Source organism: Scyliorhinus canicula, chromosome 8, assembly GCF_902713615.1.
Source record: "Scyliorhinus canicula chromosome 8, sScyCan1.1, whole genome shotgun sequence".
NCBI lineage: Eukaryota > Metazoa > Chordata > Chondrichthyes > Carcharhiniformes > Scyliorhinidae > Scyliorhinus > Scyliorhinus canicula.
Window position 1 is genome coordinate 154789856 of NC_052153.1, and position 21209 is coordinate 154811064.

The window sequence follows — 21209 nt, forward strand, 5'->3', positions numbered from 1 at the left end:
TAAAAGTTCCTATCTCCTGGGCAGCACGGTGGCGCAGTGGGTTAGCCCTGCAGCCTCACGGCGCCGAGGTCTAAGGTCCGATCCCAGCTCTGGGTCACTGTCCATGTGGAGTTTGCACATTCTCCATGTGTTTGCATGGATTTTGCCCCCACAACCCAAAGATGTGCAGGCTTGGTGGTTTGGCCATGCTAAATTGCCCCTTAATTGGAAAAAATTTATTGGGTACACTAAATTTATTTAAAAAAAGATAAATTCCTATCTCCGCATTTATAATTGTGACACGGTACTCCACATGGCCTTGTCATACTTTAATTATACCCTCCTGCCGGTCATGGCATTGCAACACTTCAAGTTGGTGGGTTGGGGAAGAGGAGGAGGGGCATAGTTAAAATGTGGCAATTTTTTACATGGCCACATTCCAAATTATTAATGTAGAATGTGTAATAGGGCGAAAAAACTTGACAAGAAATAAATCACTTGGTGGAAGAATTCAAAAGTGCAGATTATGCAAATGTAAGGTTATATAATCTGAATCTATGAATCTTTGTACATCAGACTTAAATATAGCAAGTCGAGGGGAACAGCCAATTCTGATGGGCTGTTGTGCAAGGTGGGGGAGGGGGCAGGAGACAGATTTTCACTGTACGTCATCAGTACTTCCCGTGCGCTGTGTCCCCGCTGACGTACGTTGCCAGGAAGTGGTGCCTCGGTTGTCAGGAAATGACGTACGCACCGAAGCTGGCGGAGGGGTGAAGCTGTTTGATTGCGAATGTTGAGAGCCCGGGTAACGTTTTCTAAATAAAAAAAACAACAGACTGTGTTTCGCCCATGGGCTCTTAAAAATGTGTGATGTTCGGGTGGTTTGTGCAGCCTCGCCCTGCCGAGAATGCTGTACACATGACAAGAGGACATTTCCCAGCTGGTATTCGGCTGGAAGACACAATTAGAAATGGTGTCATTTACAGGAAATGCCCTGTAGCCGATTGTGGCTCTGATCAGGCAGAGGATCGAGACCCCGATCAGCTGTGATGTCTGTTCATGTCAGTTTGGGTCCAGTATGCCTGCTTTGTGGGGACCATGCTGTTCGAATTTGAACTGGTCTTTTTAGCTAGCAAAGAATGGATTAGGGGTTTGAAGCATTGGCTTTGTAACTCCTGAGAGAATGGAATAACATTTATTTTAATCCCCTGTCGCAGAATTGCTGGTTCTGCAGCAGACTTTAGTTTTCAGTCCCTCACCAGCTGCACGTCAAATCCTTTCAGAATACATTGAGGTGGAAGGGGAGGCTTTGTCATACATGTCTCGAGCAGAAAGTGAGTCACTCTCATTTCAGGTTAATCAGACCTGACTCATCCTGTAATGGTATTGAGACATATCCGATTTTGCTTATTGACCTGATCCCATGATTTGTTTTGTAGTGTTGTTACATTTTTAAATGCAACAGTCCTGTGGAGTCCAACCTTGTCTGAAGAAAAAACTATATTTATATATTACCTTCCATAACATTTAGTGAATGCCGTACTTTAAAGTGTTGTTCACTTTGCCAAAGAAGATGAATTTAACATGTATGTGGGTGTAAATGTGTAATATACAAAATGTATAAATTGTGTCAGCATGTTGTGAAGTGCAAGTCGACACAAGTTGCTAGACAATTTGTGATACTCATGAAAACAATGGCTTCAGGCGGCATGGTGATGCAGCGGTTAGCACTGCTGCCTGTCGCGCTGAGGACCAGGGTTTGATCCCGGCCTCGGGTCACTGTCTGTGTGAAGTTTGCACATTTGGCTATGTCTGCGTGGGTTTCACCTTCACAACCCAATGATGTGCAGGTTAGGTGGATTGGCCGTGCTAAATTGCTCCTTAATTGGGGAAAAAAAGAATTGGGTACTCTAAATTTATTGTAAAAATTATTGAAAATTTAAAAAAAAAGAATGAAAACAATGGCTTGCTCTCAACCGCCCCAGGTTTCCTGAACTTGCTGCATGTGCAGATTAATAGCCAGTTTAGCTAATTTCGTAAAGTTAGGGTTGAAATCCGATGTTTTAAGTACTTTATTGTATATGTCCAAAGTGAAGGTCAATAGGTTTCTAGGTACCAATGACAAGGAATATGGGGATAGTGCAGGAAGACGGCATTGAGATAGACAATCAGCCATGGTCTAGTTATGGGCTGCATGGTAGCACAGTGGTTAGCACAGTTGCTTCACAGTGCCAGGGTCCCATGTTCAATTTCCGGCCTGGGTCACTTTGCGGAGTCTGCATGTTCTCCCCATGTCTGCGTGGGTTTCTCCGATTTCCTCCCACAAGCCCTGAAAGATGTGCTGTTAGGTAGTTTGGACATTCTGAATTCTCCCTCAGTGTACCCGAACAAGTGACGGATTGTGGTGACTCGGAGCAGTGTTAATGTAAGCCTATTTGTGACAATAAAGATTATTATTATTAAATGGTTAAATTATGTTAAGGCATTGCAACTTCACTGGTCGAAAAAGGCAATGCAACTTCACTGGTCTAAAAAGAGAACAGTTCATAAGACCATAAGAAGTCGGAACAAGAGTAGGCCATTTGGCTCCTTGAGTCTGCTCTGCCATTCAATAGGATCATGGCTGATCCAACATTCCTCACGTCCACTTTCCTGCCCTTTTCTCCAGGTAGTAAATAGTGAGAGAGTTCATATTTTTTCCTTTGTTCTCTTTTCTTTCTCTTCAGCCAATCTCCCCCCCATTATTGTACCTGATTTGACTAATTCACCCTGTTTACTGCTCCCTGTCTCTTTCTCATTACTTATATCTTGGTAGTTAGAGAGATAATCTGTTGGTCCTGTATTTCACAACAGCCTGGATGACTTTTAACCCATTCAGCAACTTATGGGGCAAAGGTTTTGAAGCTGAATCGTGAGGGAAAAAGGTCTGATGCTGTGAGGTGCCCCACTTCAGAAAGATTAGGGCCAGTGTATTCTAATCTCTCTTTGGAATGTGAGTTGCTGTCATCCTCGTTGGGCAATTCAGAAATATGTGGGATTATTGATGGCTTTATAGCTGTGGTGCTGGCCAAGGGAGTTTCTTTCATCACTAAAATATATCAATATATAGTGTTGATAAGCCCACAGGACGGATGATTCTCACAAACTATTTGATGCAGGAAACTAAATTGAAGGATAGAATGAGGGGTAAGGGAGGAGCAATAATTCAACAACTGACACTGTACAGAAGCCTCTATCTGTACAAAAATATTTCATACAATATAATATATTGCACCGTGAACTGTATCACCCTAAACTGGGCAGGAAACCAACCAAGAGCATATTAGTGTAGATCCTTTCCCCAAAAATCAGACTCTGCCGAGAGGACAATTTCATTCAAATATTGTATATTGTGATATGATTTGCTTCATTATAATTCAGAATGTATCTGTTCTCTGGCTTTGTTCCTTCATTTTACCATATGTTTGTATTCTCATGAATGAAGGGAGCTGTGGCCCAAGGCCGCAACAATTTTTGAATCTACTGTTGCAGACATTTTAAGCCCAGAATTCTGCTAATGACACTTCTAGTCCGGATAAGGAGACAGTAAAACTTGTGGAAAGCCACTGGTGTATACAAACATGCATCCTTGCAATTTGTCTCACCACAAAAGATTTTAGATTTGCATTTAGTGTCACATGTACCGAGGTACAGCAAAGAGTATTGTTCTGTGTATAGTTCAGACAAATCGTTACATACATGAAAAACATAGGACATAGGTTAGATACACAATGTAAATACGTAGACATCAACATCAGGTGAAGCATATGGAGTGTAGTGCTACTCTGTAGAGAAGATACGTGGAGAGATTAGTTCAGTCGATAAGAGGGTCATTCAGGTCTCTAGTAACAGTGGGGAAGAAGTTATTTTTGAATCTGTTAGAATACACACACTATCTCCTACCCGACGGAATAGGGAGGGAGGGGGTCTTTGATTTTGCTGCCTACTTTCCCAAGGTAGGAGTTATCTGAGATGACTCAAATTCTTCCTTCTGAAGGAAGTCTGGGCACATTAATTAGGTCATACAAGGATGTGAGTTCTCAGTTTTTGAGTTAGCCAGCTGCATTAAAAGGAACTGTGCTTTTCCAGCTTATGCCTGTGTCTCCAGCCATTCCCTTTTCAAAGGGTAGATAAGCTGCTCCAGGTCGTTGTGAAATATCTAAAAGCAGTTGTGATGTTTAAAAAAAAACGTTATTTTTCTTTGAGGCAGTACTGAGCATCTGCTTGCTGTCTTTCCTGTGGATCTGACAAAAGTCACAAGTTTGCCAATCGGGAAAGTGCAGTCATGAACTTTTGGCAGTGGATCGCTGAATTGTGTCTCCCAGGGTGATTAAGATGTCCAAATTATGACTTCCACTTAGTGATGATCCGGCGCTCAATTCCAGAAATCCTGATTCTGTTTGCACTTCACTTACTTTCTGGTTTGTTCAGTTTGAATTCGGAATCTGGAGATTTTCAAAGGGGTGTATAATTAATGACAAAATTCCACATTGTAGCGGCAAGATATGGAAGTATCAATGATACAAGATGTATCCAAATTAAGTGAGATGGAGATTTAAACTCCATATGGCCATGAGGCTATATGTTCATCGATATGGTTTATGAAAATAGACAATTCCAAACACCCCTGCTTTATGCAAATTAAATACAATCTGTATTGACACACTCAGGATATCTTACAAACATGCCTTCCACCATAAGCTGCATTCCCTTTTCTCAGATTTTAAATCATGCCAGTTGGACAGAATAGTTTTAATAGGTTGAAGAATAATGGCTTTGATTAAATTATGTGTCCCCCCGTCCTCCCCATCCCACTGAATCCTCCTTTGTTAGCCAGTGGACAATGAGCCACACGGTGTGATTAAGATCTAAGCGGATGAAGGAATTCACAGATCTGATCCCAGTTTGCGGCATTTAGTTTCTGGGAAGGAGGAAAATTGGCCTGGGCTCAAATGGGGGGGGGGGGGGGGGGGGGGGGGCGGGGTGGGACAGAGCCACTGGGAAGAAGATCAAGAGAAAATAAAAAGCTTCAGTGATATTCTGTTTCTGTGTACTCTCAGAGCATGGCAGCTTGACAGGTTTCCCTTCAGGTAATAAATGTTCCACAGCAGCCCATTAAGAAACAGTGATTCAATGCGATAATTGCCATTCCTAAACTACGTTAAATGTTACTTGCTTCAAAGTAGGTGGATGGTCTTGTTAAGGATGCCCAATCTTTGGAATGAAGCATAACGGAAAATGTATCAATACTGATGAGTGAGCTGCATATCATTACACCAATATTCAGGGACCCTGAAGAAAAAAAGAAGCTCTCTTGCACAAATGTAAGAGCTACCGCACCCCCCCCCCCTCCCCCATGTACAACGAAGGGAGGACCATTTGAGTTATCCCCATCGTCCATTCCTCCTCCCTTCACTCTCGACAACTGCTCGAAGACTGTGCAGTGTCACAAATATAGGATCTGTCCTTTGTGTTATTAACATCGACATTGATCGATTAGTCCCTGCATTGTGCGTGTATCAGTCACTTTCTTCCAGTTCTGTTGTACAAATAGGTTAAATAGAAGTATGAGAGGTAATCCATGCCTTTACTGCTTTGTTGTAGATTACTCTTAATCTGTGGCTGTCTTCAATTCACCAGGCTGGTTGGATACATTCCAGGTTGAATGGATGTAAGTGTGTACTATTTGAGGAAAGCTCCATAGTTGACTCCGTGCTTTTTTCCAATATCGTTCATGTTTGGGGCAGCCAGCCAGGCTGATACCCTGGCAGCAATATCACTGTATTATTTCCAAGCCATATTCCTCTGGAAGATTTTGCCAGGATCTTTGCTTTCCAATGGTTTTGATTGTTATTTTACATGGATTTATTTGTTAAGAGGTGTTGCTGGCAAGGGCAGCAATTATTACTCATCCCAAATTACCCTTGAAAGGTAGTGGTGAGCCACCTCCCTTAACTGTGATCCCTGTGGTGTAGGTACACCCCGCAATGCTGTTGGATGAGGATTGCAGAATTTTTACCCAGTCATGAGGAAGGAATGACAGTATATTTCCCAAGTAAGGATGGTGTAAGGCTTGAAGGTTGCGATGTACCCCCATGCTCCTGCTCTTATCCTTTTAGATATCAGGAATCCCGAGTTTGGTGTGTTCTGTCGAAAAAGGCTTGCTGAGTTGTTGCAGTGTATCTAATGCATGAGATACTCTACAGCCACAATGCATGGATGGTTAAGATGTTTAAGAATGGCAGCGCAGTGCTGCCTCATGGCACTGAGGTCCCAGGTTCGATCCCGGCCCTGATATCAGTGACTGATACACTGTCCATGTGGAGTTTGCACATTCTCCCCGTGTCTGCATGGGTTTCACCCCCACAACCCAAAGATATGCTGGGTGGGTGGATTGGCCATGCTAAATTGCCCCTTACTTGGAAAAAAAATAATTGGACACTCTAAATGTATTTAAAAAAAAAAGATGTTTAATAATTGGGGCGGCATGGTGGCACAGTGGTTAGCACCGTTGCCTCACCGTGCCGGGGACCGGGATTCAATTCCAATCTTGACTGACTGAATGGAATTTGCACTTTCTCCCCATGTCTACGTGAGTTTCCTCTGGGATGCTCCAGTTTCCTTCCAAAGATGTGCAGGTTAGGTGGATTGGCCAAGCTAAATTGCCCCTAAGTGTGCAGGTTAGGTTGTGCAGGTTAGGTTGTGCAGGTTAGGTTGTGCCGGTTAGGTTGTGCCGGTTAGGTTGTGCCGGTTAGGTTGTGCCGGTTAGGTTGTGCCGGTTAGGTTGTGCCGGTTAGGTTGTGCCGGTTAGGTTGTGCCGGTTAGGTTGTGCCGGTTAGGTTGTGCAGGTTAGGTTGTGCAGGTTAGGTTGTGGTTTTGCAGGGATGAGGGTGGGGAGAGTGGGTCTAGGTGGGGTGCTCTGTCTGAGAGTGATGCAGACTCAGTGGACCTAGTGACCTCCCTCTGCGCTGTGCTGTGGAGTCTTAATGATTCTGTGGTGTTGGGGTACTTGTCAAGCAGGCTCCTTTGTTCTGAATTGTGTCAAGCTTCACTGTGTTTGGAGCCACAGGTGCCGATGTTAACTCTCATCCAGGCAAGTGAGAATATTTCAACTCACTCTTGACTTTTGACTTGTAGGTAGTGCAGGGGCATTTGTGGAGTTTTTTTTAAATTTTTTTTATTTTTTTAAAAATTTAGTGTACCCAATCATTTTTCCAATTAAGGGGCAATTTAGAGTGGCCAATCCACCTAGCTTGCACGTTTTTGGGTTGTGGGGGCGAAACCCACGCAGGCACGGGGAGAATGTGCAAACTCCACACGGACAGTGACCCAGAGCCGGGATTGAACCTGGGACCTCAGCGCCGTGAGGCGGTTGTGCTAACCACTAGGCCACCGTGCTGCCCCATCATTTGTGGAGTTAAATGGTAAGGTACTCACCACAGAATATCGAGCCGCTGAGCTATCCTTGTCGCCACAGGTGTTTTTGTTGCTGGTTCAGCTAAGGTTCTTGTTGATGGTAACCCCCAGCATTTTGATTGTGGGGAATTTGATGTTGGTAGAAGAGTTAAATCTCTTTTTAAATTTTTTTTAGAGTATCCAATTATTTTTTTTCTATTTAAGAGGCAATGTAACATGGCCAATCCACCTACCCTGCACATCTTTTGGGTTGAGAGGGTGAGTACCATGCAGACATGGGGAGAATGTCCAAACTCCACACGGACAGTGACCCAGGGCTGGGATCGAACCTGGGACCTCAGCGTCGTGAGGCAGCAGTCTTAACCACTGGACCACCATGTCGCCCTAAGAAGGTGCAGATGTTAACTCTGCATACAATCTCCAAGAAGGGAGGTTAGCAGGCCAAATCTGGCCTGTGGGCTTGAACATCACTGAGAAAATAATTCCATCAGTCAATGTCTGGCCTAGAAAAAAATAGCAGAAACATAGTATTTATTTTATAATTGCATTGCAACAAGAAATACACTTTGTTAGTGCTGTTTTTAAAAAATGATTGCTTGCTTCTGTTCCTGAAATCTTCCACACTTATTTTTGTGTTTTCAATTATTTAGGACTGGAATGCATGATTAGAGAAGATAAAGGTAAAGTTAAATTAATAAGAAAAATCAACATGGAAGACACGGCAAAAGAAACTGCCGATAGCTCTGCTCCCAGTGATGGTGGGATCCTTTCCAGAATGGCTCTCAACGATAACAAAGCTGGAATGGAAGGGTTGGACAAAGAAAAAATTAACAAAATAATTATGGAAGCTTCTAAGGTTAGTTACAACTGACAGAGGGATGGTTAAGTGCGAATAAACTTGAGATTCTAGATTTTTAAGAAAATAAGTAAATAAAATGTTGTCTTGGATAAGTTCTTACAAAACAAAGTAAGCGTGACATTTTAATGCTTTTTCTGATGCATGCGATAAACCATGTTTGGAGAATTACCACAAACATGTCTGATAAATTGCTTTTTTTGTTGACTCTAACTTGAGTGATTAAGGTCAATAAAATAGAGAAGAGACTTAGTTGGAAAGACGATGACAGATGACTGGAATGGATTTCCATCTCTAACTGATATAAAACTGCAGTCAGTTCAAAATGCTAAACAAAATTTCATGAGTGCACCATAATAAAACCACCAAATTTTATATCCTATCCATCATTGATGTCTTCTACATTCAATCTGTTGCCAAAAGTTTGTATTTTCTTCATCAAAAGCTTGCAGGACAACACCACTAATATATCCTGATTACCACTAAAACCCTTTGACAGCTCCAGTTTTCACTTTTCTATTATCCTCCCAGCTGAACTCCCAAGCCCTTCACGCACATGCCCCAACTTAACCAAACCTCTTCTGCCTGTATCTTATCCCGTGTCAAGTATCAATTACCTGCACCCCCAGTTCTCTCTGCCCTCCATTGCTTTAAGCACTGAATTACCTTACATGGGATCACATTCCCGTTTACCATTCTCTTGTTTATCAAAATATTTACTTTGATGTTTTTTGCAAGTTTTTTTTCCATATTCCTGTTGTACACCTGTTATTATATTTTTGTGTTCCTTTGGGTTTTTATATGGCTCCCTTACTCTGCTGAATTACCACTTTCCCTGCATTTGTGTAAATATTTTGGTTTAGTTTGATGCTGCGTCTTGTCTAATTTGTTGACTGGTTGCTTAACTAGGCAAGTGGTGTCCCTTTGCCTATTAATAGTATGTACTAGTTTAGTCCAGTACTGATATTACTTTCAATAAGTAACGTAGTAGGGTGTTCTTTCCAAAGGCCGATGCAGACTCAATGGGCTGAATGGCCTCCTTCTGCACTGTAGATTCTCTGAATACTTCCTCCCTGTCTGTAGGTTTACCCATTAATAGTTCCAGGTTAAAGTCCAACAGGTTTGTTTCAAACACTAGCTTTCGGAGCACTGGTGTTGTAAGACTTCTTACCGTGCTCACCCCAGCCCACGCCGGCATCTCCACATCACAGATTTACAAAGTCACTGCTCTGGGTAAAACATTCCACTCAAACTCAAAGTAAAAATGTTAACAAATGTATTTAAAATACATCAATAAATGAGTAGATTTAAATCATACTTTTGTGAAATATGTAACTATTGATTTGATTTTGTAAGGCTTCTTACTGTGCTCACCCCAGTCCAACGCCGGCATCGCCACATCATTAATAGTTCAGCCCAGTTGATTGTGGTAAATGTATTTTGGAGCCCTTCAATGCACCCGGGTGGGTCATATCTGGTACAAAAAAAATTGTGAAATCTGTTGTCAAGTGTCTGGCCGTTGTCTGTCTTGCTTCCAAAGTCTTTTTTAATTCTCTATTTGTACCTTTCCGTTTTATTTTCCCTTTTGTTACTTTGGCATGCGTCCCATTCTCAGTCCAGCAACAGCCTGATGTAATTATACTCACTGAATGACTGGGACAATATCCAAGACCTATCCATCACCATTGCTGGGCACGTCATACTCCACTGACATGTGGCACTCAGTTGGGAGTGAGTTGACATCCAGACCCCATGAAAGCTCATGACATCCGAGCGGCGAAACTGTCTGCTGATTGCAATCTACAGCCTTTCCACAGTAGAACACCACTTAGAAGAAGCACTGAAGTTGTAATGGCACAGAACATACTCTGGGTGGGAGATATCAACGCCCGTCACCACGTGGCTGGGCAACACCTCCACTGACCAAGCTGCTGAGTCCTGAATGACATATCTTCCAGACTGGACCTGCAATAGCAAGTGAGGGAATCAGCAAGAGGGAAAAAAAACCTACTTGACATCGTACTTACCAATCTACCTATTGCAAGAAAATATGGTGGCATAGTAGTATTGTCACTGGAATTGTAATTCAGAGGCCCACGGTAATCCTCTAGGGACCCAGGTTTGAATCCCACCGTGGCAGGAGGTGAAATTTAAAATCAATAAAAATCTGAAATGCTGCAGTCCATGTGGTATAGGTACAACAACAGTGCTGTTAGGGAGGACGTTCCAGGATTTTAACCCAGCAGCAGTGAAGGAATGGTGATATATTTCCAAGTCAAGATTATGAGTACTTTGGAGGGGAACTTGGAGAGTGGTTTTCCCATGTATCCGCTGCCCTTTTCCTTCTTGATGGCAGTGGGCATTGGTTTGGAAGGTGCTGTCTAAGGAGCCTTGGTGAGTTCCTGCAGTGCATCTTGTAGGTGGCACACATGGCTGCCACTTTGCTTTGATGGTGGAGGAAGTAAATGTTTGTACATGGGGTACCAATTAAGTGGGGCTTTGTTCTGGATGGTGTGGAGCTTCTTGAGTGTTATTGGAGCTGCACTCGTACAGGCCAGTAGCCGGTCACATTCTTGTCTTGTGGCTCTTGTTAGAGATTACCATTGCATGACACTCGTGTGGTGCGAATGTTACTTGCCGCTTGTCCACCTGAACTTGGATATTGTCCCCGTCTTGCTGAATTTGGACATGGACTGATTCAGTATCTGAGGAGTTGTGAATGGAGTTGAACATTGTGCAATCATCACTGAATATCTCCACTTCTGGCCTTATGGTGAAAGGAAGGTCATTGATGAAGCAGCTGAAGAGGCTGTAGCATCAAATACTGCTTTGATGTCAAAGGCAGTCACTCTCACCTCACCTGGAATTCATTTTTTTTTTGTTCATTTTTGAACCAAGGCTGTAATGAGATCAGGAGCTGAGTGATCCTGGCAAAACCCAAACTGAGCGTCAGTGAGCAGGTATTCAATGGTATGGTTAAGTAGATCAATTAAAGCATTTCAATTGACCCAACAGAAGGTTAGTGTATAGAATTACAGGTTTCAGTTGTTGAAATGCATGAGTGTTGGATGTTGAGTCTGGAGAAGGGTATGTAGATAGCCTGGGTCACTTTGAGATCCAAAAAGACGAGGTGATGGGCGTCTTGAAAAATATTAAGGTAGGTAAGTCCCCAGGGCCTGATGGGATCTACCCCAGAATACTGAAGGAGGCCAGAGAGGAAATTGCTGAGGCCTTGACAGAAATCTTTGGATCCTCACTGTCTTCAGGTGATGTCCCAGAGGACTGGAGAATAGCCAATGTTGTTCCTTTGTTTAAGAAGGGTAGCAAGGATAATCCAGGGAACTACAGATCGGTGAGCGTTACGTCAGTGGTAGGGAAATTACTGGAGAGAATTCTTCAAGACAGGATCTACTCCCATTTGGAAGCAAATGGACGTATTAGTGAGAGGCACCATGGTTTTGCGAAGGGGAGGTCGTGTCTCACTAACTTGATAGAATTTTTCGAGGAGGTCACAAAGATGATTGATGCAGGTAGGGCAGTGGATGTTGTCTATGTGGACTTCAGTAAGGCCTTTGACAAGGTCCCTCATGGCAGACTGGTGCAAAAAGTATAGTCACACAGGATCAGGGGTGAGCTGGCAAGGTGGATACAGAACTGGCTAGGTCATAGAAGGCAGAGAGTAGCAATGGAAGGGTGCTTTTCTAATTGGAGGGCTGTAATTAGTGGTGTTCCGCAGGGATCAGTGTTGGGACTTGTGCTGTTCGTAGTGCATATAAATGATTTGGAGGAAAATGTAACTGCCCTGATTAGTAAGTTTGCAGACGACACATAGGTTGGTGGAATTGCGGATAGCGATGAGGACTGTCAGAGGATACAGCAGGATTTAGATCGTTTGGAGACTTGGGCGGAGAGATGGCAGATAGAGTTTAATCTGGACAAATGTGAGATAATGCATTTTGGAAGGTCTAATGCAGGTTGGGGATATACACTGAATGATAGAACCCTCAAGAGTATTGAAAGTCAGAGAGATCTAGGTGTACAGGTCCACAGGTCACTGAAAGGGGCAACACAGGTGGAGAAGCATACGGCATGCTTGCCTTCATTGGCCGGGGCATTGAGTATAAGAATTGGCAAGTCATGTTGCAGCTGTATAGAGCCTCAGTTAGGCCACACTTGTAGTACAGTGTTCAATTCTAGTCACCACACTACCAGAAGTATGTGGAGGCTTTAGAGAGGGTGCAGAAGAGATTTACCAGGATGCCTGGTATAGAGGGCGTTAGCTATGAGGAGCGGTTGAATAAACTCAGTTTGTTCTCACTGGAATGAAGGAGGTTGAGGGGCGACCTGATAGAGGTCTACAAAATTATGAAGGGCATCGACAGAGTGGATAGTCAGAGGCGTTTCCCCAGGGTAGAGGGATCAATTACGAGGGGGCATAGGTTTAAGGTGCGAGGGGCAAGGTTTTAAAAAAAAATAATTTTTATTGGAATTTTTTACAGAAAGTATAACAACAAACAATAAAACACCATAATAACTGTAACACCCCCAAGACCGTATCAACGCATGTATCATGCGTACCCACCCCCCCCCAAACCCAGTAGACAACAAGAGAACTTAAAAATAAATTCAAATTAAATAAGCAAACATAGTCAACGCCCCCCCCCCCCCCCCCCCCCCCCCCCCGTTGCTGCTGCTGCTGCTGACCCAGTACCCTATCGTTGAGCCAGAAAGTCGAGGAAAAGTTGCCACCGCCTAAAGAACCCTTGTACCGATCCTCTCAGGGCAAATTTGACCTTCTCTAGCTTAATAAAACCCGCCATGTCATCGATCCAGGTCTCCACGCTTGGGGGCCTCGCATCCTTCCACTGTAACAAGATCCAAGGGGCAAGGTTTAGACGAGAGGCACGAGGCAAGTTTTTTACACAGGATAGTGGGTGCCTGGAACTCGTTGATGGAGGAGGTGGTGGAAGCAGGGACGATAGTGATATTTAAGTGGCATCTTGACAAATACATGAATAGGATGGGAATAGAGGGATACGGACCCAGGAAGTGTAGAAGGTTTTAGTTTAGACGGGTAGCATGGTGGGCAGGGGCTTGGAGGGCCGAAGGGCCTGTTCCTGTGCTGTACTTTGTCAGTTGACAACTGTACATTTTATTTATCCACGTTTATCTCTACTTTCAGACTTTTTTTGCTGCAACCCTCAGGTGATCCTATTTTGATGATTATCAACAATTTTATGTCCTCAAATCTGTCCTTGCAGACTCTCTTTCCCCACCATTCACTCCCCTTTTCTGTATCAGATAGTATTTTGTTAGTCACAGCTCAGTCAGGTAATCTGGTCCCTGCCAATGTCATTGGCAGGAGAGATTTGGCAGTGACCTCTGTTTCACTTCCATGGTGGTCACCTTCCCCTAAGATTGGAATTTTTTAATGTTCAGGTGAGTGCAGAATATTGAATATTTTAAAAAGAAATAGGTATTGAGCTATTGCTCAGATAAAGAGTTGCAAGAGAAGAAAATACTGGCAGCTTTGATTTTTATCTGTTTTCAAAATTTTCTGTTTGGATCAGAGGTTTAACCAAGTGCTTTATCTTTGAACAATTCTAACACTTTAGGCTCACAAAAACACTGTTGGAGAACCTCTTGTTTCTGTTAGAATTATCACTCTGCTGTTTGCATATTTATCCTTTTCACTTCAACTGCAGGTCAGTTGAAAGCAGCAATTTCTGTCCAGTAGGACAATATGTGTTGGCATCTAAAAGACCAAGTTAGTTAAATAATAACTATCTTTTTGGCAGTAATATTAAAGCATTTCCAGTGGAATTGTAAGTGGTAGAGTAATAGTTTATGGTACGGTATCATGGCACAGCACCCTCAAGCAGCATAACAAAAGAAAATGAAGGCCAGATGGACCATAGCTTTTGAGTCAGACTTGGGTCATATCTGTAAGATGTGAAAGAACTTGCAGTTTACAATTTTGCGATGATCCCAAGTGCTTTACATTCCGTCAAGTACTTTTGAAGTATAGTTACCATTGGAGAAAGGAGAGGCTGTCCATTTGCACACAGCATGGTTCCATATGCAGCAATTATATAAATTACAAACCTATTAATTTACTCAAGTGCCAGGATTGGAATTTGAATTCACAACTTTCTGACTCAGAATTGAGACTGCTGCCACGAAGCCAAGGCTGAAATTTATATAATTTAAAAGTTTTATATACTGTGCGTTGGAAACTAAATCTGGATAAAAACAGAAGTCAAATATCATGTTTTCTCATTGACTCAGTGAAAGTAATTTAAACATGCAGATTCCCTGAAATACACATCGATCAGAAAAACGATCATGCGGAAAAGCAATCAGTTGAAACAAAATTAGGTCATTCCATTGAATTTTTTAAAAAGTGGTTCCAATATTCTAAAATTGTGAAGTTTTTTTTTCTGTCAAAGAATCTTGTCACCACATTGAGGTGAATGGCATAGGTGCATTTTAGAACAAGCTAGATAAGTATTGGATGCGGAAAGAAATGGATGTGTTGCTGATATGGTCAATGGCGGACTGGGTCTAAAAATATTGGTTGCCAGGAGACAAAGGGGGCACACCCACAACTACAATGCTATCATTTAATTTTCATAACGAATAAATAAAATTTTCAAAAAATACATATGGAAAAAAGGGTACAATTAAAATTTTTGTGGAAAAAATGTGTATTTCTTAGTAATTACAGTGTACATGTACTGTACATATTACTGGCAGTAGATACCAAATGTAAATACAGAATGGTATAATTAAATTTTTTATTTATTTTTTAAATTTTAAGTAATTGGTTGATATTTTTAAATAGTTTACTGCACAATTTACACATTAACAGATAGTTCAAAAGCACAATAGAGCATTGCATGCAGCCCACTATATTAAGAGCAATCGTTTGTGTTCGCTAGATGATTGTGCGAATCTGCCAATAATTGCTTCTGCATCCAATTCATCTAACAATTCCTTTTCAATGGATAGCAACATGTATGATTCCAAATTCTCCTCAGACAGCGAATTTCTTAATCTTGTCTTTATGATCTTTAGCTTTGAAAATGTCCTCTCACATTGGACTTGAGTAACTGATAGTGTGCAGATGACTTTATAAAGTTCATAAAGGTTATCATATGCCTTGTCATGAAGTCTGTTGGATGCCAGAATTTTTAGTACACATGATGGGCAAGTGCTGCAAATTTTACAATTGTTGCAACTGGAATCCATATTCTCACCATCATTTTTTTTTTTTTTTTTTTTTAATAAATTTAGATTACCCAATTATTTTTTCCAATTAAGGGGCAATTTAGCGTGGCCAATCCACCTACTATGCACATTTTTTTTTTTGGGTTGTGGGGGCGAAACCCACGCAGACACGGGGAGAATGTGCAAACTCCACACGGACAGTGACCCAGAGCCGGGATCGAACCTGGGACCTCAGCGCCGTGAGGCGGTTGTGCTAACCACTAGGCCACCGTGCTGCCCCCATCATTAAGCAATAGCTTTAATACACCAAAGTTTGAAGCAAAAGAAAACAATTCCAATATTACTTGATCTTTGCTGATTTGTGGAAACAGCTTAATAATACCTTCCAATGCTTCATCTTCAAGGCCCTTCTCTGCAATAGTTTTAAACTTTGCTGGGTCCAAGCAGGACAAATCTTTATACAACTGTTTGAGTTGTACAAAGCGTGATTCTAGTGACTGGACAATGCGATCCATTATTAGGTTAAACACATTTACTCGAAAATTAGCTAGAGAATCTGAGGAATTTCTTTCATCAATCAATAAGCTCATCTGCCATTCTTTTCTTCTTCCTCTGCCTCTTAACTGGCAATGCTGTTTCCAACGCATCAATTTCCAATGTTTGATTTTCATCCATATTCATCTGTGAAATCCTGTCATTACATTTATTTACAAATTCCAAAGCCTTGCTGTGAACGTTATCAAATGTTCTTGTCTGTTCCTTCAACTTTGTTGTAGCTGAATCTACCAAACTCCATGCAGTAAACATATCTAAACCACTTGTCTGTAGAGAACTTGATAACGGGGTTGTAGTTTCAAATATATACAAGTAAGTAAATGATGTCAATATGGTTTCAAACTTTAGAAGACTTTGAAGTAAAACATTTGCTTCATGTTTTGTTTTTGCATCAAACTTTTCTGAATCTTGTATCATTGATAAGCATGTCAATAGATTTACGAAAGTACTGGCAGTGGCGTCATCAAAACGTCCAAATATAGTTGTTGCTGCATTGGATTTTCCTGACCATCTGGTCTCACCAATTAGCTTTAATCGTTTCATTTTTTCTTGTCCTAGATGTTTTCCAACAACTTCTGTCCATACAGCCATTCTCTTGTATGATGCTTTCACAAAAGTTGTTATATTCTGGATCAAAATTGAAAAAAGAAACTGCAGGCACACAACATTTTGTTGTTTCAGTTATCACCAAATTCAAGACATGGGCATAGCACCATATATGAACATGTTGATCAGCCACATCAGCAATTTTACTTTGTAAACCATTATACTGGCCATGGTAGCTTGCAGAGCCATCTGTGCTATCAGATAAACATTTTTGGGGGTCAATTTTAAGATGCTGTAATGTTTCAATCAATAGATCAAAAAGTCCCTGTCCTGTACCATGATTACTTGGCACAGCTGAAAGTAGTCGCTCACAGATAATACCTTTAAGCACATACCGAATAATAATGCTAAACTGATCGATGGATGAATTATCTTGTGTTGAATCAACCTGAATAGAATAATATTTTGCTTGAGAAACTTTATGACTAATTCTTTCTTGTATCATATTCTTCATAATTTTGATTAACATGTTTATAGTTGTTTTACTCAGGTATGTAACAAGTCCACCACGGCCTTTACTTTGAACCTTTCCTTGTTGCTCTAATCATTTGATTCTTTGTTTAGACTTGTTTTGCACTGCAGAAACGTGAGCTGCCATAATGGGGTCATATTTTGCCATCAACTGCACTGTAGCTAAAAAATTGCCATGATTCAGAACCTCATTATCTAGAGTGTAGGCCGATTAATTCCTCGAAAAGGAAGTGCTTGCTTGCCTAACATCTTTATGATGTCTATAATCCTCATGACAATACTTCTCTGCTTCAATACTTCTTTACTTTTAATTAGTGATGCTACAAAAAATTTATCTAAGGTGCCATCATTAGCCACACTGATATATTGCTGAGGATTTCTGACATGTGTTGTTGTCGATTCATGTAAAGTCAAGCTCTGGCTAATACGCCTGTAGTCACTAAAGTCACGTACAAAGGGTGGTGGATTACAAGTGTTGGGAAACTCAAAGGCTAAGCAGTATGAACAATATAAGCATCTATTTTCTTTGTTATATGTTAGCCATTTTCTTGGGACTGAGTCATTCATAATTTTTCTCTCATACAAACAAGCATCAAATGGCAGATCATCAAGTGGCTGAAGTGGATGTTCAGCAAAAAACTGTTTTAGCTTTGCTCGTGATGGATACTGGAAGATTCTAGTAATTGATCTTTCATTTTCTTGCGTAGGTTCATTTACAGGATGTAAATTTATGCTTGAAGGAATATCTGATTCCCTGTCACTAGTTGAAGCTATGTGTTCAGATGTTGCAACTACAGGCAGTACAGATACCGGAACAAGGAAGCCGGAAGAAATATTGGGCCTGGGTTGATTAGTAATGGATGCACTTGTATTTGTCTCTACATTCAAAGTAGCTCTTCTCTGTTCTTGTAACTCGCATGTCATTGCATCATCACCATGAGCATTGTTTCTTCTTGATTATTTATTTGTTGCAGAACTGGATATTGATGTGGATTGTGCTTGTGGTATTATAAACTCTGTAATAGGCCTGCATTGCTTGGCTGATTCCTTCCTTTCTGCTTCTTTTTGTTCTTTGCGTTTTAGTGACCCAGATTTATGCTTTTTCTTTTCCATGCTGGTAGGGGTAATATTCCTGAAATAAAAACTTAATTAAAAATAGCCCACATTGGGAAAAATGAATATTGATGATTGCAAGAATAACTTGAAGGAACGCCAGATAAACACCTACATGATAAAAAATATAAAATAACTTATTTACACTTCAATAGGCTATGTTCATTAGTCAATACTACTGTGGCCTATGCAGCTTCAGAAGAGAAGACAATCCACTGTCCAGTGTTCACACCAGCAAGCAACTGAGACAACTGTTGAAACTTAGAAGTTTGGTCCGACTATAGTAAGACATTAAGAATGGTCGCACGACCAAAGTTAACATGTCCAGTTTGATACCAGTGTAGTGTTACAAGTCGCAACCCTTCGAGTTTACCGATCATGGCTTATCACTTCAATATCTTTGACCTCATGATTCACGGTCAAAGGTACCGCTTCTCCTTTTCGGTGATCTCACGACCCTATGTACTGCTTGATATCCTTTCAAGTTGCCGACCATCTCAATTCATGAACTGTAACTTTATCTTTAAATTCACACACTCTTGCTGAAAACGTGGATTTCCAACTATGTCTGACCCGGGTGAACCAGCCCCCCCCCACTCCTTTTCACATCCGTTTAACACTGCTTCATTCCTTCATACACTGAGTGATTATTTGTTTGCTTCTTTATTGCATTTTTATTTGGTATTGCTCTTTTTAAAAACAATTATATTTTATTAAGTTAGAATACAAATCTCAGGAAAGAAGTTGGAGATTTATTTATCTAATTAATAATAATTTTTAAGGGCCCTACAGAGATTCACAGGCCCCTTCTTGGCTCTCCGGGCCCCGGACCGATGTACCGGCTGAACCAAGACTACTGCTTGATATCCTTTGAAGTTGCCGACCATCTCAAATCACAAATTGTAACTTTATCTTTAAATTCATACACTCTTGCTGAAAACATGGAATTTCCTTAATTATGCCCGACCCGGGCCCCACTATTCCACATCCTTCCACTACCTCCCCTGCTTCGTTCCTTTTCATGCACTGCTTATTTGTGCCCTGTTCTCTTTTTTTCTTATTTCTTTTTATTATTAAAACAGTTGTCTGTGTTTGTTTTTTTATTGCATTTTTATTTGATATAGGGGCCCCACTTCATCAGGGGCCCACTTGCCATCGGGCAAGCTGACACCCTGGCCAGTCCGCCACTGGATATGGTTAAATAAAGTCAAGTGAGAGTTTCATGTGGAGCATAAAGACCAGTATAGACGAATTGGGCTGAGTGGTTTGTTTCTCTGCTGTAAATTCAATGTGATATAGTAGACTCATGAAAAATGTTGTGACTTGGTAAATGCCCCATCCTTTCAAGTGAACTATCTGAAATCAAATCAGCATATTGTTGCCAAAACTAGTGACGCACCTCATAACTGTAGCAACTTTTGAAGTGCAATGTTTGGATACAAATGAAATTGTTACTTCTCATATCTTTTGGATGAAAATTTAAACTGCGGTTCCATTTGCCATCTCGGGTGGATGTAAAAATTCCAAGGCACTATCGGACAAAGTGCAATGGGATCTCCTGGCGTTAAGGCCAATCTTTTTTTAAATAGGATTACATCAGATTATAACAGGATTAATCGGCCCACCAAGTCCAGGTTGGTATTTATGCTCCACTGAAGCCACCTCCCAGGATTTTCTCAGCTCAAACTACCATCATAGCCATCTCTTCCCTTCTCCCTCGTCTGTATGTCTAGTTTCCCCTTAAATGCATCAGTGCAATTAACTTCAAATGACTGTGAATATGATGTTAATTTTTTTGTTCATGCTACTCTTTGGATAAAGAGGTTCTTCTGATTTCTTTGTGCCTTTTGAAAGAGATGGTTCTAGATTTCCACCACACTTTGCATGATCAAGTGCTTTCTGACATCATCCCTCAGTGGCTCTGCTCTGGTTTTAATCCCCCTTGTTCTGGATTCACCCGCCAGAGAAAATAGTTGTCCTCTACCGTATCAAATCCTTTAGTCATCTTAAACATCTCAACTGGGTGACTCTTAATCGCCTATATTCACGAGAATACAAGCTTCAGCCTCTGGCTTCATAATTTCATCCATATAGCTTCTAGTGAATCTGTGTTGTATCTCCTGCAAGGCTGTTATGTCCTTCTTGAGTTGAGGTGCCCAGAGCTGAACATAGTATTTCATATGCCTTATACAACTGGAACATTAATTCTACTGTTTGTATTTCATTCGGTGCCACACCGATGCAGTGGTTAGCACTGCTATCTCGCAGTGCCAGGGACCCAGGTTCAATTTTGGCCTTGGGTGACTGCCTGAGTAGACTTTGCACTTTCTCCCTGTCTCTGTATGGGTTTCCGCCCAGTGCTCCAGTTTCCTCCCACAGTCCCAACAACGTGTAGGTTAGGTGAATTGGCCATGACAAATTGCACCTTTGTGTCCAAAGATTTGCAAGTTAGGTGGGGTGATGGGGTTGCGGGGATAGTGAGTGGGCTTGGGAAGGGTGTTCTTTCGAAGAGTTGGTGCAGTCTCGATGGGCCGAATGGCCTCCTGCACTGTAGAATTTCTATGGATACTGACGATCCCTGCTTGAGATAACATTTTACTAGCCTTTTAATTACTTTTCTTACCTGTTCATGTGCATTTCGTGGTTCCTCTACATGAACCCCTAAAGCGCTCTGCTGCTCTATAGTGCTTAGCAGTCCTAAAGAGTTATCTCACTTTTTGCTATTTAACTTGATCTTCTAATTTTCTTGAACTTTGTAGCTGTTTATAGCCTTCATTAATTATTATTTTTGAAATAAGTGCACATTCTTTGAAAACATCAGTGGGTGTTTTCATGCAAGAATGAGCATTTCAGTTTACATAATTTAGCATTAATTGCTCATTGAAGTGAGTAAATTGCAGGTAGTTATTGTCTGAAGAAGGAATGAGTCAGTGAAAGTGCATTG

At 41.4% G+C, this 21209-nt stretch overlaps 1 protein-coding gene across 7 annotated transcripts in view; it reads left to right on the plus strand.

Moving 5' to 3' along the window:
• The first annotated feature begins 631 nt into the window (after nt 1–631).
• Nucleotides 632–21209, plus strand: part of polk (polymerase (DNA directed) kappa) — a 157808-nt gene continuing 137230 nt past the window's right edge. For 2 of the 7 annotated variants that reach the window (XM_038805501.1, XM_038805508.1), the window contains exons 1-2: nt 878–1313; nt 8085–8290. In XM_038805501.1, the coding sequence (XP_038661429.1) occupies nt 1298–1313; nt 8085–8290 (222 nt within the window). In that variant the 5' untranslated portion in view covers nt 878–1297. Of the gene's footprint in view, nt 785–877; nt 1314–5622; nt 5690–8084; nt 8291–21209 lie in introns of those variants that run through there. The other 5 variants (XM_038805505.1, XM_038805504.1, XM_038805503.1 and 2 more) reach the window with 5 other exon arrangements.